At 45.7% G+C, this 27,101-nt stretch overlaps 1 protein-coding gene across 2 annotated transcripts in view; it reads left to right on the top strand.

Annotated features, from left to right (window-relative positions):
* Positions 1-27,101, top strand: part of OSBPL10 (oxysterol binding protein like 10) — a 338,082-nt gene that overhangs the window by 164,437 nt on the left and 146,544 nt on the right. The window contains exon 4 of one of the 2 annotated variants that reach the window (XM_075547106.1): positions 14,884-15,075. The exons of the other annotated variant lie outside the window; for it this stretch is intronic. Coding sequence (XP_075403221.1) covers positions 14,884-15,075 — 192 coding nt within the window. The remainder of the gene's footprint in view (positions 1-14,883; positions 15,076-27,101) is intronic. 2 annotated transcript variants of the gene reach the window in all.

A 27,101-nucleotide genomic window follows, 5' to 3' on the forward strand; every position in this document is an offset into this window, starting at 1 on the left:
TAGAGAAACAGAGCCAGTGAGACTCATAGGCGGATAAGAAAGAACTTTATATATCAAAGAATGTTATGTGAAGAAGGCACCCAGCCCAACTGAAACCCCTGGGGCTGGACCGATGCTCGTCAGAGCACTCTTCTTCCTTGCACAGATGCTGGTGGGTGGGTCAGGCAAGCAGGCAGGATGCTGGGAAGCACGGGCCCTGGGTGCAGAGTCCCATGGAACCAAGGTCTGCAGGAAGTTTAGGGAGTGCCACAGCGCAGTCTGCAGTGGCTGACCTAGAGCCAGATCCAAAATCCAGGAAGGCAGGATGGTGAATGCCAAGAGAGGGACATTCTCAGCCTGTCTTATAAAAAGGCCACCATCCCAAAGAGGCAGCATCAGGCTGTATCCTGACTGATAGACTGGACTCCACCCCTACCACCATGCAGGTACATCAAGTTGACATAAATCTGAGGTCACAAAAGGTGAAGCCCTGTGTCCTGTTGCATAGAACATATAGTGGCCACTTAAATAGATTCCTTGCCTTGAGTGTCTCCCAACCTGGACTGGGCAATCAGGTATGCAGACAGATGACACCGGGGAAAAAGGCATTCAGTGCTCGGAGTAATGCAAACGGTAGTTTCTCCTTGACTTCTGCAGATACACTGTCCATCACACAGTGCCCCTATTCTCGTGGCTAACTGATTGTAATCCATTCTATTTAAATGTGAAGGATGACCTCTCCTTATTTCAGCCCTCGTGAGCTCCTGGTGTAAGTGCCTGCCGACTGGCACGCTGTTATTCTCCACGGCAGAGGAGAGGAAAGGTCTGAGGATCCCAGTCTAAAAATCGTCTATTGAGAACCTTCGAGGACCCAGCGGCCTGATCTGCACCTGAGGGGAGACAGGCTGAACTGGGCAGCATTTCTTTCTGTTGTACGTGGGGTTGCAGTGAGTCGGGAGCCCACTGCCCTGGAGCGAACAGCAACAGTGAAGAGTTCTGCCGACTCTTTCAGACCTCGGTCAGAGTCAAGTATAATGGCATTATACTGCAGTGTAATGGCAGAGCTCGGGCTGACGGGGGCAGCTTAGGGAGTATGGATTAGAGTAACGGCTTCCTCATTTATCTGTGTGCCTGGGGAGAGAGGCTGCTAACTCTCTCATCTAACTCTCGCTGCAGTTCCTTCCTCTGCGAAAGGGAAATCATAGCATTTCCCTCATAGGGCTATTAAGAGGATTACCTGACTTAAGCTACACACATACTATTTAGACAGTTCAGGGCATCTGGTGCTACAACAGGGTCAGCTGTTACAGTGATTGCCAGCTTTGGGTCATAGCAACCTCGTGAGTTCAACAGAAAGCCCATTCTTTACAACACTCTTTGAAAATTTTAATCTTTACAACACATTCTAATGTCTTCTCAGTTTTCCTTCCTGTCCCACTCTCATGCCTTCAGGGCTGGGCTGTGTCAAGGATGGATGCTAGATCTTTGTGTTTTGTGCATGTGTGTCCGCGCATGTGTGCGTCCATCGCCCGTCCTGCGCCGCCTCTACTTTTCTACCCCCGTAGCTTTTCAAACTCAGTGCTGGGGTGTAAGTGGGTCCCATGTTGTTATGCTCATGAAACACTGAGCAAGCAGATGGACCCCTGGAAGGACACCCTTGTTTAGGCCAGGATAGACATTTGAAAAACTGGACGAGATCCATGTTTGTTCCCATTCCAAAGAGAGGTCACCCTACAGAGCACGCTCAGATTATAGAACAATATCATTAATATCCCATGCAAGTGAAATTGTTCTGAAGAGCATCCAACCGTGGTTGCAGCAGTACTTTGACAGGGAGCTGCCAGAGGGTCATGGGTGGCTTCAGAAGAGGATGTGGAACAAGGGAGATGATTGATGTCAGATCTTGATTGAAAACGGAGAACACTAGAAAGCTGTTGTAGTTTGACAATGCAAAAGCATTTGAATGTGTGAATCACACTAGATGATGGATAACCTTGAGAAAAATGGGAACTTCCGAACACTGTATTGCGCTCATGCGGAACATATACGTGGATCCAGAGGCAGCCGTGTGGAAAAAGAATAAGGGCAGTGCCGCATGGTTCAAAGTCGGGAAAGGCGTGCCTCCCGGCGGTATCCTTTCACCATTCGTGGCCAGTCCATGTCCTGAGCAGATAATTAGGGAAGCTGGATTATATGAAGAAGAATGTGGCATCAGGGTTGAAAGAAGGCTTATTAACAAGCTTTGGTGTGCAGATGGTGCTGTACACCTTGCTTGCTGAACGTAAGGAGAACATATGAAGCACTTGAAGACGAGGGACCGCAGCCTTCAGTCTGGATTACAGCTCAATGTAATTAAGACCAGCATCCTCGAAATTTGACCAATTAATGGAAAAAAGGTTGAAATTGTCAAGGTTTTTATCTTGCTTGAATTCACAATTAATGCTCGTGGAAGCAATGCTTGCTTAGCTTTCACATACTTGAAAATAGTACATGATTTTTTTTTTAGAGGAAGAGGGATTATGAGATAGTTTGGGTTAAGTTTGTTAAGAAGATAGAACCTGGTGAATCTGATTTTTTCCCCTCCCTAGGGTTATTTCCAATCAGATTGATTGCAATTCATAGTGACTACATCGGATAGAGTAGGACTGCTCTGTGGGTTTCTGTAATCTGTAAATCTTTACGAGAGTAGAAAGCCTGATCTCCCCCCACCCCCGAGTGGTTGGTAACTGTTAACCTAGAAATTAGCCTACAGTGCTTAACTCACTGCACCATCAGGGTTCCTGGAAAATGGCCCCTGTGAGGCAACCCCCCCCCCAAAAAACCCCAAAACCAAAGCAACCTGATAATATATTCTGGAGAATAAATTTAACTAAACCTACCTCATTATAGGAGCCCTGGTGGCAAAATTGTGACACATTGGGCTGAAATCTTCAAGGTGAGCAGTTCAAAACCACCAGCCGCTGCGAGCAGAAGGAGTTAGTCTCAACACAATCACTGAAGACAAAGCAGGTGAATAAGCAAATGTGGTGAAGAAAGCTGATGGTGCCAAGCTATCAAAAGATATATCATCTGGGGTCTTAAAGGCTTGAAGGTAAACAAGTGGCCATGTAGCTCAGAAGCATCAAAACCCACGTGGAAGAAGTATACCAGCCTGTGTGATCATGAGGTGTCCATGGAATCAGGGATCAGGCATCAAAGACTCAGAACAAAAAATCATATTTATTAATGAGGGGGAGCACAGAGTGAAGACCCAAAGTAGACAATTGGACATCTCCTTACAGAAGGGTCACAAGGACGAGATGAGTCAGGGTGCAGTATAGCTCTGATGAAACATCCAACTTTCCTCTAGTTCTTTAATGCTCCCCCCGCCCCACCACCACCACTATCATGATCCCAATTCTACCTTACAAATCTGGCTAGATCAGAGCATGTACACTGGTACAGATAAAGGAACTCAAACACAGGGAATTCATGACAGATAAACCCTCAGGACCAATAATGAGAGTAGTGATATCAGGAGAGGTATGGGGGGGGGGAACGGGAACGATCACAATGATCTACATATAACCCCCTCCCAGGGGGACAGATAACAGAAAAGTGGGTGAAGGGAGACATTGGTCAGTGTAGACATGAAAAAATTATAATTTATAAATGATCAAGGGTTCATGAGGGAGTGAGGGTGGGGTGGTGGGGATGAGCTGATACCAAGGGCTCAAGTAGACTGCAAATGTTTTGAAAATGATGATGGCAACAAATGTACAAAGGTGATTGACACAGGGATGTATGTATGGATTGTGATAAGAGCTGTAAGAGCCCCCGATAACATGTTTTTTTTTTAAGTTAGTCTTGGGAACCCACTGGGGCAGTTCTACCCTGTCAATCAGGTCCCTGTGAGTGGGCGACTCTGGCCATAAGTTTGGGGGGTTTTGGTTATCTCATCTATATATATTTTTGGCCCCTTGGGACTATTTTCCAGGCCCGCTGGTGGTATAGTGGATTCGGCGTTGGTTTAGTATCTGCTAGATTAGCTTTTTGAAATCACTGGCCACTCTGCAGGTGAAAGATGAGGCTTTCTACTCTTTTACAATGGATAGTCTCAGAAACCCATAGGGCATTTCTGCTCTGTCCCAGGGGGTTGCTATGAGTTGGAAGTGACTTGATGGCAGTGAGTTTGGTTTGAGGACTATTTTCTTCTGAAATATATTCTCCCTTGCCCCCTTTACGAAAGAATTCAAAGACATGAAAAAAGAATAAGCTCTAAATTAAAAGTCAATTGGATGCTGACATAATTAGTTGAGTCTCAGAAATTTTCCCAGCAGAAACACTTTCCACAATAAAAAAGTGTTTGCCACAAATGTATGTTTAAGTCATTTAGACCTGTATTTTGAAATTTAATTTCCCCCTGTTCTCTTTCAACTTTTTAATTCCAGCTCAGCAAGCGGCTTTAAGTCAGGGTCAGCTGATGATGTTTTCAATTTTAGTATTCACAGTATTCAGACGTAGTATTGGAAAATTGCCCATACAATGGGGGTGTCGGGAGACAGTGAACTCAGGGTCAAGGGAACAACAAGGGATCTGAAATCAACAAGAAGGACGGTGTGAATACCCATTGGGGTTTGAGCAATTGTAATATAGCCAAGAGAAATTACTGAGAACCAAATGAAAGGTGAACATGATAATGGGGCAGGAGGAAAGTAAGAGCAAACAGGAATGAACTAGGAGACAAAAGCCTTATAGAGAGGTATAATTATAGGCATGTATATATATAAATATATAAGGATAGGGATATTGATCTATGTACATATATTTATATGTTAAATTTTTATGCTAGCAGGCAGACTTTGGGTCTCTACTTCCCTCAACACGAACACTTGGTTCCAATAGCACAGCACTCCATGATACTCACCTTCCCAACACGATTGCAGAAGTCAAAATAGGCATAAGTAAATGTGAATAAAGCTGGTGGTGCCCAGCTATTAAAACACACACCACTTGGGGTCTTAAAGTTAAACAAGTGGCCATCTAGCAAGGAAACAACAAAACCCACATGAAAACACACCAGCTTGTGTGACCACAAGGTATCCATGGGGTCAAGTATCAGAAGATCAAAAACAATTATATCGATGTGAAAGAGAGGGGTCAGAGTGGAGATCCAAAGCCTATCTACAGACAATTGGACATACCCTCACAGAAGGGACAAGTCATCCAGGTGCGGTATAGCACTGATGAAACATACAACATTCTTCTGGTTCTTTAATGCTCCTAACCCCCCACCCCCAAACTATCACGACTCCAGTTTTACCTCACAAATCCCGCTAGACTGGAGTATGTACATCGGTACAGAAAAGAGTTTTGGACACATGGAAGCCAGGACAGATAACGTCCTCAGAGACCATAATAAGAATAGAGATACCATGAGGGGAGGGGGAGATAGCAATGATGGATGTATAACACCCCAATAACAGGGGGACCAATAACAGAAACGCGCGTGAAGAGATACAGTAGACGGTATAAGATATGGAAAACAATATATATAATTTATCAAAGGCTTGGGAGGGGGAGGGAGGGGAAATAGAGGAGCTGATAATAAAGCCTCGAGTAAAAAGATGTTTTGAAAATGACGATAACTTACAAGTTTGCTAGATTGATTTATGGGTGGTTATACCTGTAAGAGCCCCCAATAAAATGATTTAAAAATATAGTGTTATTGAATATAAAAAACTGCCCATAAATGCTTCTTTGTAACAAGGGTGATTCTTAATATTTGTCCTTTAGTTTTAAGACCCTGCCTGAGCAAGGCATTATTGACCAAAACAGTCTTTAAAAATCAACATCTGTGCCAGCTTAATAATCGTTTACCTGCAGTGGCACACGAAGGCGGCCTCACTTTGGATGATGTATTCATGCTGGTGCCTCCTGAGAGCACTTGCTAGATGGTGTTTTTGTTCCTTCTCCAGCTTCTCAGTAAGCTAAGTAGTAATGGCATTTGAGAGGGGAGGAAACTCGCAAGCTTACTATTCCTAACAGTTATCAAGTGGTCGAGCCCCGCTCGCACCATTGACGTCAGACACTGTTTAGAGACTTCATCCCACTGTTCTGCAGGACCAGACAGCTTGTATAGATCGTGCAATGAGTACAGAAACCTTTAGATAGCCCGATGCTTTTTCTCCACGCCTCAGTCAGGCTTACACTTCCTGGGCTTGTTCTTGATTTGCGTGGTTGGTGTGTTAGGCAGGGTTCTCTAGAGAAAGAAAACCAGGACACTTCGTAAGGGAGAGAGAAGAATCAGCCTCTGAGAGCCATTTCTCTCAGTCGCCCTCCAGTCAAGCTGCAACTTGATTAAACTCCACCCACATGTTCCTACGGGAGCCTAGTTGGCACGCACACACAAAAAAACCCTAACTCTCACCATTGGACTCAAACTTGTCAGTTTTCTAAACATGTCTTCCCTCCATGCCTGTGTGGTCAGTAGATGTAAAGACTTTGTCCATTCAGTTCCCTCCCCACAACCTTGGGAAACGTGTCAATCCAACAGTGAATGCCGGTTGGTGAGTACCCTGAAACCTGATGGTGTGCTTGGACAAGACGAGAGACTCAGGACTGGTCTTTCCAGTGCTGTTTTTGGTCGTAATCATGAAGTAGGCAAGTGATGCCTTCGAGCCAGTTTGGGCTCCTCACTTAGCCAGTGCTACAGCAAGCAGACGTTCACTTTCTCCCTGTTTACCAGGCACAGCACGATCTCGCCCTCATTGCCATGTAGTCAGTTTCAACTTGTGGCATCCCTGTGGACCTGGGCAGAACTGCTGCTGTGGACCACAGATGTTGACAGGAATAGAAAGCCTTGTCTTTCTCCGTTGGAGCAGCTGGTGGTTTCGAACTCAAATCTTGCAGTTAGCAGCCTGATGTGTAATCATGCCATCTCACTCACTACCATCGAGTTGATGCCAATTGATTACGACACCCCATACACAGTTACTGCCTCATTATCTCAATGTCCCGCTCTTTAATGGGACAGTCAACACAGGTGTGCAAAAAAAGAAACCAAAAACCATCAAAGTGATTCCAATTCATAGTGACCCTATCAGGCAGAGTGGAACGGTGCCCATGGGTTTCGGAGGCTGTAGATCTCTGGTGACAGAAAGCCTCATCTTTCTCACATAGAGTGGCTGGTGGAGTCGAACTGTGATCCTTATGGGTTGAAGCCCAACACATAACCTATGCCACCAGGGCCCCTCTGCCACAGCTATAGATGTTAGAATTCCCAGCATGCCTTCTGAGGGGACACAATTCAGTCCTTAGCTCGGGCTCCTTGTGTCCAGAGTCACCGGGATCCACTGGGTTTTTCAAAGCAGTGCCTTTCAGAAGCACTTGCCCGGTTGTCTTCCAGCTGCCTCTAGCTGGGGTCCAGTTGCTCACTTTGCACATAGTCAAGTCGAGCACATACCTGATGGGGCCCCCAGGGCACTCCCTTTGGCTGGCAGGTGAGAAAAGGGGCTGCTTCCTGAGGGGCGGGGGCATCAGGGCCAGTCAGATGAGCAGCTGATGGGAGTGGGGGGGGAGTTGGTTTATTATTCCCGGGTGGAAGCTGTCGCCCTGACTCAGAACTTCCCACATATGGCACACTTGACATTTCTGGTCGCTCCCACTGGAGTAAATATTTGGAACAAGACGCCATGTTGTTTCAGAGACTTAATATTTTAAATGAGAGGCAAGGATGAAGTTTTATGACATGTAAGTAGAATTTCAAAACAAAGCCTGGGGCTTTCAGAGACACGCTACTCGGCGATGACAATTGCTGTTCGCTGCCTTCCCTGGCACTCTCTGCACACCGGCTGTGAATTAAACCGTGAGAATCCCACCGTTAATGGAAAATTAAAGGTTTTTCGATTCAAATTTACTGCTTGTGAATTCAAATGACAGCCATTAAGTAAGGAGGTTAGACATCCGCAGCGGGATCATTTGGCTCCTAGGTGAATTTATTTATGGCCATTCGTGGGGATTCGTGCTGCGGGGAGAGGCCCCCTCTCTGCTTTGTGATGCAGTCCTGGTTGGCACTCGGAGTTTAGAAATGTTTTGCTCTATTTGTGCCCCTCGCTCCATGCCCTGCCCCTACGTGCTTGTTACCTAATTTCTGACCCTGTCTTTGGGAGCCATTTAATTGTAAGTTGGGCTTCACCATTTTGATTGCATGAGAGAATGGATGGGGTCCGTGACTCCTTAGGATTTTGTGCTGAGCACATTCTTAGCATTTTTAGATTCGGACTAGGTCGTCATGGATGAAGCTTTAGGTGAGGTAAGGGAAGAAGCCAGCCCTGGGGGCGTGGAGCCTGCATGTCAGGCACCCAGCACAGCATTTTCTGGGTGATCCGCTTTAATCTGCGTGAGGGCTCTTTGGGGTTAATGTTATGAATCCTCGTTCCAAGTTTAGAAGCCCGGTGCTTGAGGAGAGAGTTTAAATAGCTCGCCGGAGGCTGTACGGAGAGAACCTGGTGGAGCTGAAAGGAGGAAAGCTTGTCTGTCTGCCTTCAAAACCCACCGTAACAGCTGCCTGCTATTGGATCGGAATAAGCTTCCCAGAACAATCAAAATGTATTCTCGGCGACCGTTGCTGCTCAGGCCAATTTGCCGTGGTTACAGGGTTCAGGAAAGGACCGCCTTCCCACTGGGCAACCCCAGTGAAATGAGCGAAGCTGAAAATACAGATGATGGCTATATCCCACTGTGACCAAAATATCTGTAAATAGACGTACGGTCATTTAAAAATCAGTATGCCGCTTTCCGCCTTCTGTGTTCCTATTGTACCTACATTCAAATCCCAAGAACCTTTATAAGTTGTGGTATTGAGTGGTAAAAGGCTGCCTTCTGCACACGTTGCCTCCCAGCTTCTGATCCTTTGATGATTTGTAAAACTTAAGGCATCGGCGCCACTGAACAATTTCCAGAGCTGTGACAGTGGCCCAAGGCCCTATCTGCACTGTCTGGGCTTTCTGCTGCTTGCCTTTGTCTTCCTACGTCTTACTTCAAGCCCTTCTGCCTCGGAGCCCCTCTGTGATGAGTTGAACTCTCATTCATCTCCCAGCTTCTGTCACGTGTCTGGGGACATGGTGGTTAAGGCACTCAGCTGCTAACCCCACAGTTTGGTAGCTCACACCCTCAGCTGCTCCGTGGGGGAAGGATGTGGCAGTTCGATTAAGGAGGGTAGCCAGACAGAGCGACAGCCTTGGAAATCCCATGGGGCAGTTTGACTCTGTTCTATGAGTTGGTGTTGAAGCCAAGGCACTGGGTTGGGTTCGGTTTATATTATATCTTTTTTGAATATGTGTGTGTGTGCCTTTTATTTCCAGTGCCATTATAAGCATCTCTTGCAGATACTCTCTCATACAGCTTGTACTTTTTGACATCACACAATAGTGTTCTTCCAGCCATGCAAGGGGTTCCCAGAAAAACCCGGAATTGTGCTGCGCAGAGCAGAGCTTTCATAGTAACGCATTTTTCCAGCTAGGCAAGCATCGAGCAACTTGCTCTGAGTTAGTGCACTCAGTGGTGTTGCCTGGGAAGGTTCTCTGTGGTCACAGCGATTTTTTTTTTTTTTTTTTTGTAAAAACAGTTTCACTCGAACCTCACTTTTTGTAATGGCTGATTTAAGAGAACGGTGTGTGGCTGTGAAATTTTAGTTCCTGCTCAGAAAAAATGCCGCAGAAACTTGTGACGTAGAACACAGCTTACAAGGACAGCGCTATGGGGAAAAGGTATACAAGTGGGTTTTTTGTGTGTCAAAAAAAAAGTGAAATGTAGATTCTTGACAAACCTTGTTCTGGATGTCCATCAACTTGCTGAACAGATGAAAATGTCAACTCGTAGTGCATTTGGAGTTCCTTCCACCAGGTCAGACTGTTCATCAAGCTTTCTATTGAGATTTTCTGAAAAGATAGTGTAACATGTGACAAAAAGGCCTGATTTGTGGCAGACGGGACTGGTTTTGCCACCATGACCATGCACCTGCTCATGCAGCCATCTCAGTGTACCAGCTTTTGGCAAAACACAGCATGCCTCTTGCCCCTGCACCTTATTCACCTTATCTCACTCTGTGTGACTTGTTTTTGCAAATGGAGAGAGACATGAAAGAACGAGTGGAAGAGGTGAACAAAACAAAACAGGAAGGTGCTGTCAGTCATCCAAACAGATGAGTTTGAAAAATGTTTCCAAGAACAGAATCACAGATTTGACAAATGAGTTAAGTGTAATGGAGAGTACTTTGAAGGTGATAAGGTTGGTTCATAAAAAAAAAAATTAAATACATAGCTTTGGAGGGGTTTTTTAAATCCATTTTTTGGGGTGTGGGGGGAGGTACTCCCTCGTGTAGTGGGTGTGATGTATTTGATATGAAATCTCAGAAGCTGGAAAAATTCCAGTGTATCTTAATATTTGTCTTTGAACACTGAAATCAAGTCTAGGAGCCATTGAACTATAAAATGTCTAGTTTAAAGAGGAGCCCTGGGGGCACAGCGGTTACAAGTTGGGCTGCTAACTGCAAGGTCCGAAGTTCAAAACCCACTAACTGCCTCTGTGGGGAAAAGACGGGCTTTCTACTCCTGCAGACAGTGAGTGATGGAAACTCACAGGGGGGATGTTCTACCTTGTCCTGTGGGGTCACTATGAATTGGCATTGACTTGATGACAGTGAGGGTTTTTTTAAAAAATTGAATTAAAATAAAAAAAATAGGTAATGCACTTAACCGGACTCAGAATGAAAGACTGAAAAGCTATACAGTATTAAAAACCTCCTTCTCTTCCTGATTGCCACCCTCCAAGTCCCCACTTCATAAATACATTAGGGCTTTGCTAGGTTTACCTGTATCTTTCTAAAGTTCTTTTGTGTAGTTGTAAGCAAATAATAGAAATTCCAATTTTCCACAGAACTCTGCATTCTATCTAATGATTTCTCCCCACCCCATGCCACTTTTTTCCTGCCACACACTTTTAGCTAAACAGTAAAGAACTTTTAAAGACTAATTCCAAGCGGTTCTTATATATGCACAGCTCAGGAATATCCCACTGTGTAGATGTGCCCTTGTTTATTTCACCTGGCTCATATTGCCGGGCATTTGGCCGTCCCGTCTTTTACCATTAACCATCCTGCCATGTGTCTCACTGCACTCAGATGTCATTTGACCCAGTGTAGATGTATCCAAAGCATCCTTTCCCTGAAGTGGGCTTGCAGGCTCCTTAGGGAAGCACTTTTGCTACTGTGGCAGGCACTGCCGATTGCCCTTCTCAGGGCAATCTCTAAAGATTGCTTCTTTCTGGCCCCAGCAACACATGTGTCATCAAATGCTTTGGATTGTTGCTTATCTTACAAGTCAGGATGCTATCCAAGTGTGGCTTGAGTTTATACTTACCTTAGAACTAATGTTGAACATATTTTCCTATAGTTAAGGGCCATTTGTGTTCATATATGTATAGTCATATCTTTGTCCATTTTTACACTTTCCTATTTTATCAGTTTCATGGAATTACAATATATGCCTAATAAGTAAATTAAGATAATTAGATTTTCATTTGTAGGGAAAACGTTGCCGTTTTCCCGAGTGGAATGCTGTGTACTGTGATGGCGAGTCTAACGTTTTCCCTTGTAGAAGTTTTAAATTTTCAGGTAATCAAATTTTTCAAACTTTTTTTTAAAGTAGTAATCCTTTTTCACAAGCTTTCTTCTAGCGCTATTGTTTTCCCATTAAGCATTTGAACCATTTTGGATCTTTGACCTGAAGGAGACATTCAACCTTGCCTTTTAAAGGCTGGTTTAGTTTTCTAGTGCTACTATAATAGTTATACCACAAATGGATGCCTTACACAAAAATGGATTTCTCTAGATATCTGTGAGTTGGCTTTGGGAATGTCCCTATATCCTTTCAAGGTTCCATCTCTGGGCCCAGTGGCCCATGGAGAGCTCTCCCTGTATCTTGGCATCTTGCTTCCCCTTGGTCTTGGAGGTTCTCAGAGCAGGGACCACCTTGAGCTGGAAGGATGTGCTCCACTCCTATCTTTTCTTTCTTGGCAGTAGTCAGGTCCCTTCTCTCATGGCTGTTGTCACACACTTTTATCTCTGGTGAGGAAATTCTCCTTTTATGGACCAGAATAACAGGGATAAAAATAAACTCAAACTGCAAAATAACAGGGATAAAAACAAACTCAAACAGTTGACTCTGACTCCTAGAGACCTACAGGACTGACTAGAATTGTGCCTTCGGATTTCCAAGGCTGGAAATCTTCCCAGGCTCAGATAACCTCATCTTTCTCCCTTCAGCATCCAGGGGCTTTGAAGCATTGACCTTGAAGTTAGCAGCCCAGGACTTATTCCACCATGCCACCAGGTCTTCTTTCAGGTGTATGTCTCTCCCTAACCCCCTTTTACCAAGTTGGGTGATTACTTAATGGGGGGGCAGGTGATTATATCATTAGAGAACTGCCAATCGATGACAAATGCCTATCCGGTTGTTTCAACATTATGTCTTGACAGGTTTATCTCACTCCCAATGAATTGAGGTGCTGTCTTGATCATACACTACGTTAGCACATAGATTATACATTATACATTGTACTTGTAAGTCAGGATTAATTGGTAGATAACTTAATTCATTAATTTGACAAACATTTATTAAGCACTTAATAAATTAAACGCTGTGTGCCAAGTTTAGGGATATGAAGATGAATAAGAACGAAGCTGTTAAAGTAACAGTGAACATGATCTTGATGTAGTGTTTCAAGAACAGTGTAGAGGCTGAGGCCTAAAGGAGCTGCTTCACAGGTGAGGGCATAGCTCAGTGGAGTCTTGGAGAGTCGGCATAAACTCGCCAAACTAAGGAGGAGGTGAGGGGAGTGAGTGTGTGCAGAAGCACCTGTCCATGAGTGTCTGATCTTCAAAGGGAGTCTCTCAGTAACTCTACATGGCCATAGTTTGCAAGCAATTGGGGATGAAACCAAAAAGAGGATAGAAATTCTTTCTTTAAAAAAAATCATTTTATTGGGGTCTCTCACAGCTCTTACAACAATCCATACATCATTGTATCAATCAACAATGTGTGCATATGTTGCCATCATCATTTTCAAAGCATTTTCTTTCTACTTGAGGCCTTGGTATCTTCCCCCCCCCCTTCATCCACACTTGTGAACCCTTGATAAATTATAAATTATTATTTTCATATCTTAGATCATCTGCTGCCTCCCTTCACCCACATTTCTGTTTGTCCCCCTTAGGGGTGGGTTGGGTTATAAGTTGATTATTGTGATGAGTTCCCCCTTTCCCCTCCATCTTCCCCCTATCCTCACGGTATCACTACTCCCATTACTGTTCACCTGTCTTGGATTACGTGTGTCGAGAGCTTTCATCTGTACCAGTGTACATGCTTTGGCCTAGCCAGGTCTGTCAGGTAGAACTGGGTTTTATGGTAGTGGGGGTCGGGGGGAAGCATTAAAGAACTAGAGGCGTGTTGTATGTTTCATCAGTGCTATACTGCGCCCTAGCTGGCTTGTTCCTTTCTTGTCACCCTTCTGTGAGGGAATGTCCAATTGTTTACAGATGTGTTTGGGGTTTCTGCTCCAACCCTCCTTGTCCCATCAATATGATTGTTTTGGGTCTTCCAATGCCTGATACCTGATCCCATCAACTCCTCATCATCACACAGGCTGGTGTGCTTTTTCCTTGTGGGGTTTGTTGTTTCCCTGCTAGATGGCCGCTTATTTCTCTTCAAGCCTTTAAGACCCTAGATACTGTATCTTGTAATAGCCAGGCACCATCAGCTTTTTCACCACGTTTGCTAATGCACCCATTTTGTCTTCAGCGATCATGTTGGGAAGGTAAGCATAATAGAATGCCAGGCTCAATGTCCGTCTGCTACCTTAATACTTATGTGCATAGACCTATATTACTCTAGTTCTATATTAATATGTTTACATATATACATGTCTATATTTATAGTTCTATAAATGTCTGACCTCCTAATTCTTTCCTCTATTTCCTTCTGCCCCACTATCATGTTCGACCTTCATTCGGCTCACTGTAATTCCTTTCAACTACATTGCACTTGATCAAGCCCCACCAGGCATTCTTTGCCTGCCTCATCATCAATTTTAGATCTCGCATTCTCTTGTTCCTGAGTTTGTTGGCTTCCACTCTATTTACCCTGCCTCCTCCTCTTCCCTGTCTCCCTGGAATTATTGGCCCCATTGATTTCTCCTTGGGATTGTTTATATAGATAGAGGAGGGGGAAAAGTGGGGGTCGGGGGAAGCCTATAAATAGTTCCAGGCCTTCTGATCAGGTCTGCCTCCCACGTCAGAAGTCTGTTTTTTGGATTCCTGGGAAACTCCGTTGCTTTGCTTCTCTTGTTGCTCTGTTGCACGCCCTCTTTGTTTCGCTCTCGTGTGGTGGGGTCAGACCAGGCGCAATTCCCACCCCGTGTCTCCAGTGTTGTCTCCATAGAGCTGTGGGTCAGTGAGGAGATGTTGTGTCTTGGGGTGGGGCCAGCCCTTTGGTCTTCTCTGTGCATTGGCTGCTCCAAGCAGGAATGTCAGCCTTGAGGCTCGGTGGGTCACAATGAGGTCCACTCTCTCTTTCTCTTTTCCCCTTAGTTTGCTCCCGTGGCTCAAGGAGACCCACCACTCTCCCCAGGCTGTATCTTCAGTGCCGTCTTCTGTAGTGCATTCTTCTGGGGCGGGGGAAGACGTAGCTGGGATTGGGGCTGGCCCAGACATTTTTTTCTTAAGCAGGTGTTATGGGACTTGGGCGCTTATCTCCTCCATGTGTCTGGACTGATGAAGGGGCACTTCTATGCGGTCCAAAGTCAGCCAACACGTAGTCATGTTCTGCAGGTCAGTTGTTGAGTTTTGACACCTGTTGCTTATTCTAGAGTACTCCAAGCTCCCGAAGCCGAAGTCTCACTTTGCTACCCCATGGAACGCCCAGTTCTGCATCTCCTTGTAGCCAGAGACACCTCATTGCGGGGGCCCCCGGTGTTGTCACAATCACGCATCACAAGTCGCCTGCAGCCGCCCGAAGAGCCAAGAGTCAGATTTCCGGCCAGCTTCATGAAGTCAGAGAGGTAGGCCATGCGCTCCTCCTAGGCTAAGTGGTCCGTGGGAGTTGGGGGCCACAGCTGTTCTGCCTCTGTTTCTTCTTGATATGTGAAGAGAGGGGACCCCACCGCCACAGCGCGAGCCCTCCTGGTTACAAAACAAACTATTTCATAGGTTAAGCCAAGTCCACACCCCCCCCAAAACAGACAGAAATGGAAGTACTTCCAATATGGCAAAGACAAGACCGGAGACAGTAGAGGGTAATCAGGAAATCATTGCTCTGAAGGTCAGGAAGTGTTAGATCGGAAACGGATTCTTTCTCATTTCTGCCCTGTTTCGCTTTTTTCCTTATTTCCGTCCTCTCTGGGACACACTCCAGAATAGTGCTGGGTAGCAGTAAGGAGTTAGACTCTGGTTTAAGAACAAGTCTCGGAACAGCCCTGACCTCGGGACCTGCATCTGAACCACGGAAAGAAAACAGCCTTTAGTGTTGTTTCAAAGGAGTCCCGACACAGCGGTTCAAAGTGCATTGGCTGCAGACCCAAAATTCGGCGCTGGAGCTCAGCAGCTGCTTTGTGGAGAGGGACGTGGCAGTCTGACTCCACATAGGCGACAGCGTGGGCAGCCCCGTGAGGGTCATTCCGCTGTGCCCTACAGGACCTCTGCCCAGAAGCGACTAGAAGGTCATAGGTGTTTTGTTTTCTGTGCCTTGCACCTATTCCAGGTGATGCAACAATCATAATATTGCACGTGAACATCCTTGACCTAGACGTGCCTTATGACCGTGAAAGGGACTAATGCTTTGTTTTCACATCTGATCCACTTGCTCACTTAGAGAAGGTAGCACAACGCTTGCTCTCACAGGGAAACGGGACTCCTAGACTCGGACGCAGGTGCTCTTTCAGTTAGTGCACCTCCCACTGAATTGTTAAAATGCCAGGAGCCAGTTTTAGGTAGTGCTTTGTTGGCAGACTCGTTGGAGAGAAAATCCCAAAGTCTTCTGATTCAGTCAATGCCTAAAGAAGACGTTTTTGCCCCATAGATTGTTGACCCTTTTATACACTCTGTTGCCTAATGGAAGGTACAGAGACCGAGTTCTAAATGTTAAATTGCAGGTAGAATTCTCATGTTGAACAATGCATTTTGGCATTTTTTGGAAATGTTTGGCTGTTTGCTTAATTTGGTTATGTTATTTTAGCAGATGAATGATTGTGTATACATAGCGTTTCACTTTTCATAACAGCTTTGCAAGCCACTGTGTCGCAGTGCACAGAATAACCTCAAGCCGGTATACACAAGGACTGGAATAGTATAAGGCACCCATCTCTCAGCCTCAACAATTTGACCTTCCGTGGTTGTTGTTTCATCTGTTTTCTTCCACACCTGTCCACCTCCCGGCTTTCATGTTTGCTAGAGCCTTTGAAAGAACTCTAAGTATTGTATCATTTTATCATTGCCAATTAATACTTCCATATTTATCCAAGATAGGGATTAAAACAAATAAGCAAAATTTAACAAGAACATCATCGTAGAAAACAAAACAAGGCTAGAATACCACCGCCTTGCTTCTCTGTAGATCTCATTGCACATATCTTTTACAAATACTTTAAAGACTAGAGGACCCTTGGTGGTGCTGTCAGGTAGTCATTGTACACCAGCCCTCAAGTAGGGCGGTTCGAAACCTGCTTGTGCATGGGAGAAAGATGCTCCCGTAAAGACTTAACAGCCTCAGTCAAAATTGACAGCGGGAGGTGGGATTAAAGATGATAACTTAAAAAATGAGTTGATGATAATTCACAAAGTCTTGATTTTATGCAAGTGAATCTGTAGACGGTTATCAACGATGATGGTAGGCCTGTCTCAGGAGGAGAGAAATGGGGTGGGTGTGTCCTCTGAGCTGTGCTTTACTGCACGCTGAGCGTGTGAGCTTGATTTGATAGCGTTTGGTCTAGTAGAAAGCCGAAACCTGCCCGACCTTTTTAACAAAGTCAAGTGAAAAAAAAAACGCGTTGGTTTGTATATTAAAAATAGATAAAATAAAGGGTGGAACACAAGTACATTTAACAAACAAGTATAAAGAGAAAAATCCAAATTGCCATCCTTTCAGCTATAAAGTAATGATTTACTTTTCAGTGAATTTACTTTTCCTATAGCCACACACATCAATACACACTAACATTGCTGGATAATTGCATATGTTTATCTTTTTCTTTGTCATTCTGTGGAGGAAAGACTTTGACATATTCTATGGCGTTTCATTATAAAAATAATTAGGCAAAATGTCCCCATAGCCATTGTGATCCCCCCTTTGGTGCTCTTGGGAAGCAGTGTGGCACATCAGGTATGCTGTATTTGGAGCACCCGGCTTGCTGAAACATGGATCGTCTGTGACCTGGCTGGGACGCCTGCACCACACACATTAGCGTTGCGCAGGTCAGTGGCAGGTAGAACCCCTGTGATGGTCAAATGGGTCTGACGCTTGGATGTTTTGCCTGTGTGCTCTTCTCTCTGGAGAGAAGGCGAGGCTGCTGCTGGTGCCTGGCATGTTAGGATGCGCAAAGAGCCACTTTGTAAAGCTCTCTGAGCAAATTTTATTCTCCCCAGCAAGCTCGGCAGCTTAAAGGGTATATTAATTTCAGACTACCGAAGCTTTTAGATGCCACTGTATTTATCGAGTAAAGGAGGAGAGGAAAAGGGAAGAGCATTTTTATTCCAGCTGTGGAGGGAAGATAACCTTATGATCACTGGAGCCGGGGAGGGAATCGCCATAGACAAGACAGATGCGCCCAGATAGCTGAAGAAGAAATGTAGCCCTGCCATGGGCGCCGGGATAAGTAGTAAATGGAATGCTGGAGCACGGGTGAGAATAATGGGGCAGTATAAGTGATTACATAGCCATCATCGAAAATATGAAGAATTGAGATACCAAAGGTGAGTCCCTGAAGGTCTCCAGCAAGAGGAATAGAGGCAATTTTAACCACAGTATGATGGCAAGGAACAGGCATCTTTCAACAGATGAAGATGAAAGCATCTTTGTTTACCAAATTATCAACAGCAGTTGAAGCCATTGTGGATGACGGTGTTGACCACAAGGGGGCCTTTTTACTACAGTCTGGTGATAACTCAAGGCTAAACAGAATCATGCATTGCACTTGACCCATGTAAATTCCCTGTTGAAGAGTGTTACAGGTTGAGTTGTCTCCCATGTCTCGAGCAAGGGTGCACCAACATCTAGGGAACCTTGGTAGCAGAGTGGGCTACAAGTTGGGCTACTAACCACGAGACCCGCAGTTCAAAACTACCAGCCATACAATGAGAGAAAGGGGAGGCTTCTTACACCACTGAAGATTTACAGTCTCAGAAACCCAGAGGGCAGTTCTTCTTAGTCCTGTAAGGCCACTATGAGTGAGAATCGACTAGTTGGCAGCACTTTTGGAGTTTTCAATACGTTTGTGAGAAAATCCCGTTAACTTTTATTTCCATTTTTCCATGAACTTTTTGAAGTCCTCACATCTTTGTTTTAAAATCCTAACTCCTTTTAATGATGACAACCTCACTGGGGAATGGGCTTTCTTTGTTGTGTTAAATAAGCAAGGTTAGTGTCAAATGTATCTGAAGCCCCTCTCTTTTGAAGATTCGCAGTGATTATCCAATTTCATGTCAATTTGATAAGACATGACAAAATGAATTATGAATTATCAAGGGTTCGTGGGGGATGGGGAGGGAGGGGAAAAATGAGCTGATGCCAAGGGCTCAGGTAGAAAGAAAATGTTTTGAGAATGATGGTGGCAACAAATGTACACATGTGCTTGACACAATGGATGGATGCATGGATTGTGATAAGAGTTGTACAAGCACCCAATAAAATTAGTTTTAAAAGAAAAAAATAATAATTAGGAAAAAAATAAAGTGTTCTGGAATTTCAAAAAAAAAATTAAGGGGTTAACATCTATCCTGTCAGTCAGGTCACCAGGTCAATCTGGTGATCCCTCCCTGTGGGCGTGACCTTCTCATAAGGATTCTGAGATTTCTTCTCTTCTTCCCTGGAAGTGGACACACTCCTTCTGCTTCACATTCCTGTTGACATGTCATGAGGATTTGCACTCAGAGTGCTGAGATGCTTCCACCTCCACTGGATCCACAAGACTTTCCACTCACTGGCCTGTGGTAATTTTGCACATCCGCATCATTGCATAATGCTCTGTGAGTCTGAAGAGGAATTTATGAATTGGTATTAGACATACGGGATAATATCAGACTTATGGACTTGATCTGGACTGGGCTGGGATGTTTTATTAATATATAATTACTCTTTGATATAAAGCTCCTACACATATATATGGGTCTCCCTGGATTTGTTTCTCTAGTCTAGCAGGACTAACACAGGTATAAAAAACAAAGGGAGCAGAGCAGAGACGGGGGAAGAGAGATGCCCGCACACATGCAGATTGCCTGTGCTGGAAGCTCACGACCTCCAGGACCTTCTCCCGAGCCAACAGTGAGAGAAAACCTTCCCTTGGAGGCAGCACCCTGAGTTTGGACTTACGATGAGCGGAAGTGTCTTTTCGTTAAAGCCATCATACCCTGTGGTATTTCTGTGATGGCAGCAGGAGCTGTATGCTTTGGGAACAAGGGCAGGAGGAGGAAAGGTAATTTGGATCAAGTTATCCGTAGTAATACAAGTCCTGAATCCAGTTCAGAACATCATGGGACTAACCAAGCAATAATGTATATAAGATATTGAGTATTTAATTTTAGGTAAAAATCATGTTAGTGCTAAGACAGCATGTACTTGTGTATATGAAATAAGTAAGGTGTGTGAGTCCTGGAAGATTAGAGAAATGAATCCAGGGACACTCATATGTGTATGAGAGAGAGTTTTACATCAAAGAGCAGTTGTGTATCAAAACATCCCAGCCCAGTCCAAATCAAATCCATAAGTCTGATATTAGCCCGTATGTCCAACACTGGTCTGTAAATTCCTGTTCAGTCTCATGCAGCACATGCGATGACGCAGAATGCAGGCCGGTGGGTAAAACGTCTTCTGGATCCAGTGGATGCATCTGTAGGTCCGTGGCTGCAATCATCGTGGCTCCATTGGCTTGTCGCCAGGAAGACAGTAGCAGCACAGAAAGTGTGTGGGGCTCCTCCAGGGAGAAAGTTCCCAGGATCCTCCTGGTGGGTGTGGCCTTGTGACCTGATGGACAGGCTAGACTCCACCCCTACATTCTATTTATCAAGTTGACATGAAATTATGTAACCACCACATCAGGAAACCGGAAAACAGAATAACATGCACTCTGGGGCTCTTGCCCTCTTAATTAGGTCTAGAAGTCGTTTGGAGTAATGGTGTGCAGAAACTAGACTTTTACTTGCAAACCAAAATAGAATTTTGGGTAGCAAAACAACTTTATATATACATAATTTTCTCAGAATATTTTAAGAACACAGTATTGCTCAAAAGACCAGAATCAAAGCCACTGCCATTGAGTTGACACGTGGGGACTGTAGAGACGGAGGAGAACTGCCCCTTTTGGTTTCCGTGGCTGCACGTCTTTACAGAGCAGACACCTTCGTCGGTCTTCTGCGGAGAGGCTGGTGGAGTCGAAGTGTTGACCTTTATTACACGCGGGGTGGTTTGGGGAGCCCCTTAGTTTCTGTAGTCAGTGTCAGTGAGGTGGGTCTTACGTAGACCGTCCTCTAACTCCCTAGTTGACCAGCACTCCCCACAGTGCTTTGCTCTGTCTTCAGGAAACCTTAAATGGAAGCATCGGATAGCACTTTTCTACTATCTATTAAAAAAAAAAAGATCCCTTGTTGCCCTGGGGATAAGATTTGAGCCCTTCTGTGTGGCAAATGGGTCTTCTGGAATTTGTTCACACCCCACATCGCTTACCTGCTTCCTGCTCTGCATCCCACCCTATTCCCCTACCCCCCACTCCTCTGACTCTTCCACTTACTATCTCCATCTTTGGGGAGGTGCATTGCCTGATAGAAAAATCAGAGATGATGGAAATATCTTTGTTCTTTTCTGCATGGGGCTAAGAACTTCTTGTAATATGGTGGGCCACCTAGAGATGTGCTATCAGTGTGAAATTTTAAAAAACACAGCTCTTGTTTACCAAATGCTTTCTGAAAAAGCACCACCCTCGTCCAAGATCCTGTTACTGTAGGTGTGCATGTGAGTACGTCACACATGAAATCGACCCCTTGCCATCAGGCTGATCCCCACTCAGAAGCCTCGGAGGACAGGGTAGACCGCGCCAGTGCTTCCAAGACTATGTGTCCTTACGGACGCAGGTGGTCCAATCTTTCTCCCAGTGGCTGGTGGGTTCGTACCACTCACCTTTGGGTGAGCAGCTGAGGGCTTGACCACTGAGCCACCAGGACTTCTCATGTAGGAGTGTGGGTGTACATGCGTATGTGAGTTGAATGAAAGAGTTCAAAGTAGAAAAATCAACATCTTTTCCTCATTCCTCCCTAGAATTGCTAAGAATTGACATGCGAGGGCTATTCTGTGACCCTGCCTGCTAGCATGTGGGAATGTGCGTGTACACGTATGGATGTGCATGCACTTACGGGACTATTTGTGTTCTACATCTGGTTTCAGTTTAACGATTTCATTTCTGGGATTAGCCCTAGGAACAGTCTCCAAAGAGTTTGGCCGACAAATTATTTCCTCCACATTTAAATATGGTAATAGGCGCAGGCATGGGATAACACGGGCTTGCGAAACAATATGAACGTTGTGGAGTCAAGGTTCTTATGGTTCTGACAGGATGTTTATTTCATCTGTGATTCACGCTTGAGGCTTATTCACTCTGAAATATCCCCAGCTCATTAGGAAGGCGTCTGGATCCTGTAGCTTGGCAAGAGACGAGCTGGTCCTGCTGAATTGTAATGGGTGTGGGAGAGACAAGTACATAGATTTAATTAAGCTTTCTGTCCCAAGCTACGGACAAATTAGAGTGATCCTTTTCTTAAATTCTTTTATTGGTAAATACTTTGCTTCCAGACACCCATCCCTGTGAGGAGGGTGTTGACCCTCCTGGGTAGACACTGGAGACAGAAGCTCTGTGGAGGCTGTGTAATTGGGATGTAGTATGGTTCTGAGGACACATTTCACAAAGTGTATTGGGCTAGTTGGGGTTCTCCAGAGAAACAAAGCCAGTGGTGCATATACGTGTATGTACGTAGAAAGATGCACATTGAGAAATGACTCACACCAGTGGTAGAAGTGGGTAAGTCTAGTCTGGTTCAAGTCTGTAGGTTGAATGTAAGCTGGAAGGGTCTGCTGTGGCTGACAAACAGGAAGCAGGGAGACCACAGGCGGGTGGGTGCAGCGCAATGGGCAGGGATTGGCAAGTGAGACACATGGGTTACCCCCCCAAAAAAACAAAATAAAACTGGATGTGATGTAAAGGGGATAGTGCATTTAGAATTTGTTCCTCCAGGTCAGACTGTTAACTAGGCTTTCTATTTAGAGCCATGGTTCTTAACCTGTGGGTCGTGACTCCTTTGGGGGTCAAACAACCCTTTCACAGGGGTCGCCCAATTCATAACAGTAGTAAAATTACAGTTACGAGATAGCAACAAATAATTTTATGGTTGGGGGTCACCACCACATGAACTGTATTAAAGGGTCTTGGCATTAGGAAGGTCGAGAACCACTAATTTAGAGGTTCTGAAAAGATTGCGTAACAGTATGTGACAGGACAGGTAGATGGGGGACTGGCTTTGCTCCCAGGACAACACCTGTTCACGCAGCCCTCTCAGTGCACCAGTTTTTGCCCAAGATCAGCATGCCTCTCTTGCCCCATACACCTGACTCACCTGACCTCGCTCCATGGGACTTCTTTTTGTTTCCATGAATGAAGACTGAAGAGGGACATATGAAAGGACAGCGATTTAAAGTAGAAGAGGTAAAGGGAAAAAATGAGGGAGGTGCCATCCAAACAGATGAGTTTGAAAAAAGTCTTCAAGAATGGAGTCACAGATTTGACAAATGTATTAAGTGTAATGGAGAGTACTTTGAAGGTGATAGGGTTGCTTCCTTAAAAAAAAAAAATACGTAGCTTTGAAAAAAATCTGTTTTGGGGGGGACACTCCCTAGAATAATAGATTGAAAACACCAGGTTCCGCCAGTGTGAGCCGGTGTCTGACACTGTCAATCTCTACTAAGAGTAGGCCAACACCCGGATGAAACTTCTCTCGATTGTATCAAGATTGTGACCAAATTCAGGAAAGGGTAGTGTTCCACCCTATTCTCTCCACAACTGTTGACCACCCTGCTAGCTCAAATCTGGGGAGAACCCTGCCCCACCCAAATTGACATCAGTCCTTTCACATATCATATGCAGAGGTGGTGTTTATGTGGTTCTAGTCATGTAATTTAGTGTTCATATGCTCCAAGGTCACAGTGCATAGGTACAGTAAAGAGTCTTTGATTAAATTTCCACCTTTATAAATGGCTATTGACTCAGTCCTCTCCCCACTCACCCCCCCTGCTCCCCCAGTTGGGGTGATTTGGTGGGATCCTGCTACCCAGGGACGTGGTGAAGGTCTGCTTAGATACATGGTGCACAAGCAGCCTTTGCCGTGGGAGCAGTGATTGTAGAATACCACCGTAATGAATTTGATTAGCTGATTAATTTAAGTAACGATCAGCCTTGACAGTGTTAAACACTGGCCTTCCCGTCACCAGGGCAACCACATTTAGGATGTAAAGTCACAGTCAACCTGTGTGTGAGCGGAATGATTTTTGAAAACGTTTTCAATTAATTCTCCAGTGCAGTGCACTTTTTGGGTAAATGATGACAAGTCATCGTAGCGTGTATTTTTGGTAGTGATTTGCCAGCTCTCAAAATAATTCTGCAGACTTCAGTATTCAAAACTTACAGTGTGGGCTTAGTTAACGGCAGTGATTGCCACACAATTTTTTTAAAGGCATAGAGTGCTATTTTCCCATAAACACATCTCACAGATCCTTTTGTAGAAGAACAAGTGAAAAGTAGTGTTTTATTAGTGCCGATTTACTACTACAGGAGGTAAATGGGCATTTCCTGATGAGCAGGCCGGCTGGGAGAGGGAGGGTTTATGATGCCAGTGTGACCCCCGATGCTGTGTATTGGGGAGGCGAGCATCTGTGTTGTCCCTGAAACCCTTGAGAGCGAGCCTGAGAACACAGTCTGAGGGAGCGACCTGGGATCATGAATGAACAGTATTGCCGGTGACCAATGAAACAAGGGGCCCTCAGTCTAGTCCCCCCAACAGTGGCTGCGGGAAAGATGCTCTGGGGGGGCCTGGATGGTGCAGCTAGATTTGGGTGTGGGGTGGGGAAGGGAAGCACAGGGCAGAATGAATTAGCTCACAAGAGTAACTGTTGACCCAGACCAGGAGGCGACTGCATTCGGGATGAACTGCCGACTTCATGTACGAATGGAACACGCAGAGGCCAGGAGGTAGAGAAGTAGCCGAAAGCTGCCACTGCAGCCAGCCGGCGGCATGTAAGCAGTGTGTGAGACCAGAATAAGTGCCGTGGCGCCGAGATTCTTCCTCCTGTGGTCCTACTGGTAGTGTCTGTCCCCAAGGATCCCCTGACCGATGCCAGTCAGACCAGACCTGGGTACTGGACGCTCCCTTGAGGGCCAGCACGGGTTTCCAGTGTGGGGGATGGAATGATCTGGTCCAAGCACATGCTGGTTGGTGAATGGTAGGTGGAAATGATTAGATGCTTGCGTGAGTGCTGACTTGTGAGAGGTGGTTGCGTCTAACCAACCCGAGTGACGTCATGCATGATTACAGCCGAGAAGCCCCCATGGGCCACTTCTATAGCCCGTGGATGGCTGTGGGTGGACACAGACTCGGGGCACCTACCAGCAGCACAATAGTTAGGAGCCATCGGAATTTACTGGAAGCTGAGGCCAGTGTGGGCCAGCTGGCTGTCCAGGTAGACCTCCATGCTGTGGGCCCGTCAGGTTGTCCGTGGAAGAGTCATCGCTGGATTCATCTTAGAGTAGATTAAATTTGTACCTTACAAAGCTTCCTTGCTGATGCCTAGGTTACTGCTGAGCAAGTGGAGCATGTATGCGTGCGTCTGGCTCACAGAAATTCATGCCTTTGACCCTCTAAAGGAAGTTAAGTGAAGCTATGTCATGTCACACGTGGTTTTGTGACAGAAAAGGCTCTTCTGCCTGCTTTTACCTCGGTGGTGACTTAATACAAGGAGCTCCCCTGTGAATCCTCTCAGCTCTTGAGATAATAAAATATGTTAGGTAATGAGTGAGTGAACAAGGAGCGAATTTGACCAAGTTCACCGGTGGCACTGAAGCCACCCTTGATATCTGTTTTATGGTTATTTTTATTCTTGGTGATTTCTGCAGAGTATGAAAGTACCCTCTACCACAGTGGCGCATCCTGTGATTTCAGGATCAGAGAGCGCTTCTTGTTGAAAACCTAGTCATCTTGTTCTATTTGCAGGTACTCTGGTTAGGGTCCTCTCACAGCCCTGTCGGGCATCTGGGCATTACCAGATGACAGGTGAAATGTGTGTTCTCCTGCCCAGCGTCCCCAGCCACGCCTGGTCTGTTTCCAGGACCACTGCAGTTTCCTTTCCGTTCCCATGAAATTTTGTCGTCCTTCCCTTTTTGCATCTACTGTTATATTTGTAGTGGAACTGCCTGATGGATGGATGTGTAAATAAAACACCCCCAACTTTAGCCACCACGTATGAGGGGACTTCAAAGAGCTCTTGGGAGAAATGGGATATAAAGACTCTTTTGGTCAGGAATCAGAAGGCAGCAGGGATGATGCCAAGCACAGCTGGAGGCTGGCACACAGCATACTCTCCCCGGGCATTCTGGGGGCCTCTCTCAGGTTGACCTCCAGCATGGTAGGTCAATCAAGACAGATTTTTTTTTAATGTGACTGCTCGTGGCTCTGAAGCAAGTGTTTCTGGGGACAGGGCTTAGAAGGTGCCAGTTTTTTAAAACTTGAGTTGGAAATTGGCGCACTGTGCTTTCCACCATGCGTTATGAGTCCCGGCGGTCACAGAGCCAGAGACCCTCCCCCCATGGAGAGAAGAGCAGCGGCATCTTCATCTACCGAGTCAACCGTCTATATTTTACACGTATGGATGGATCTGAAGCCCTCCATGCCCCTTTCCTTAGTCTATACGTCTAGAAATCAGGCCCTTGTGAAGGTTGCTCTTTTAGGTAATAGTATTGAAGACGGCTCTTTCGTCTTTTACTTTGAGCTCCTGACAGTGCAGAGTCTTCCCACCCCCTGTCCAAGCTCCTGGCATCAGACCGCAGCTGGTCCGGTAGCCTCGTCATTAGAATATCTCGTCTTCTGAGGCCACTTGGAGAGGTCCCAGTCTAGTAGGATGTTGTCAGGACATAAAGTCCTTCAGAGTCCAGGGACTCCCTCCCGAGGAGAGGTCCTCAGAAACACATACTCCGAGAGTCCAGCTCAAGGCAATTTAAATCTTGAAGAATGACCAGGTCGACCAGCAGGGGCAATGCTTACACACGTGGCTGCTGACTGAAGGGTTGGTGGTTCATACTCACCCAACAGCAACATGGGAGAAAGACGTGACCTGCTCTCAGTACAAATAGACTGGACAACCCTGTGGGGCAGTGATGCTCTATCACGTGGCATCGCCACGAGTCGGGATTGACCCAGCGGCATCCAACAACAGTGGGCCCATCAAGGCCCTGCTCGGTCAGGATGCCTCCGCTGTTGGTACAGCCCAGTATATGTGCGTATACGTGAAGAGAACCCATACTTACCAAGTGCCGGGGCCGTTCCTGCCCCCCCCCCTGCCCTCCGAGGGCCTGTGGCGTGTGCTCAAGCAAACGCAGAACAGGACATGCCCGTGCCAGACTTTGAGCCCACAGTAGTCTCGTGATGAAGGTCTCTTTCCCTCCCACCCTCCCTCCAAGCCGTGCACAGACAGCTCCTGTCGCCTCCCCACCTCAATCTACACAAGCTCCGCGTGGTGCCGAGCAGGAATAGCGCTCACATCTAGGGCAGCATCTGCCCAGATCGCTTA

Source organism: Tenrec ecaudatus, chromosome 4 (assembly GCF_050624435.1).
Source record: "Tenrec ecaudatus isolate mTenEca1 chromosome 4, mTenEca1.hap1, whole genome shotgun sequence".
Taxonomy (NCBI): Eukaryota; Metazoa; Chordata; class Mammalia; order Afrosoricida; family Tenrecidae; genus Tenrec; species Tenrec ecaudatus.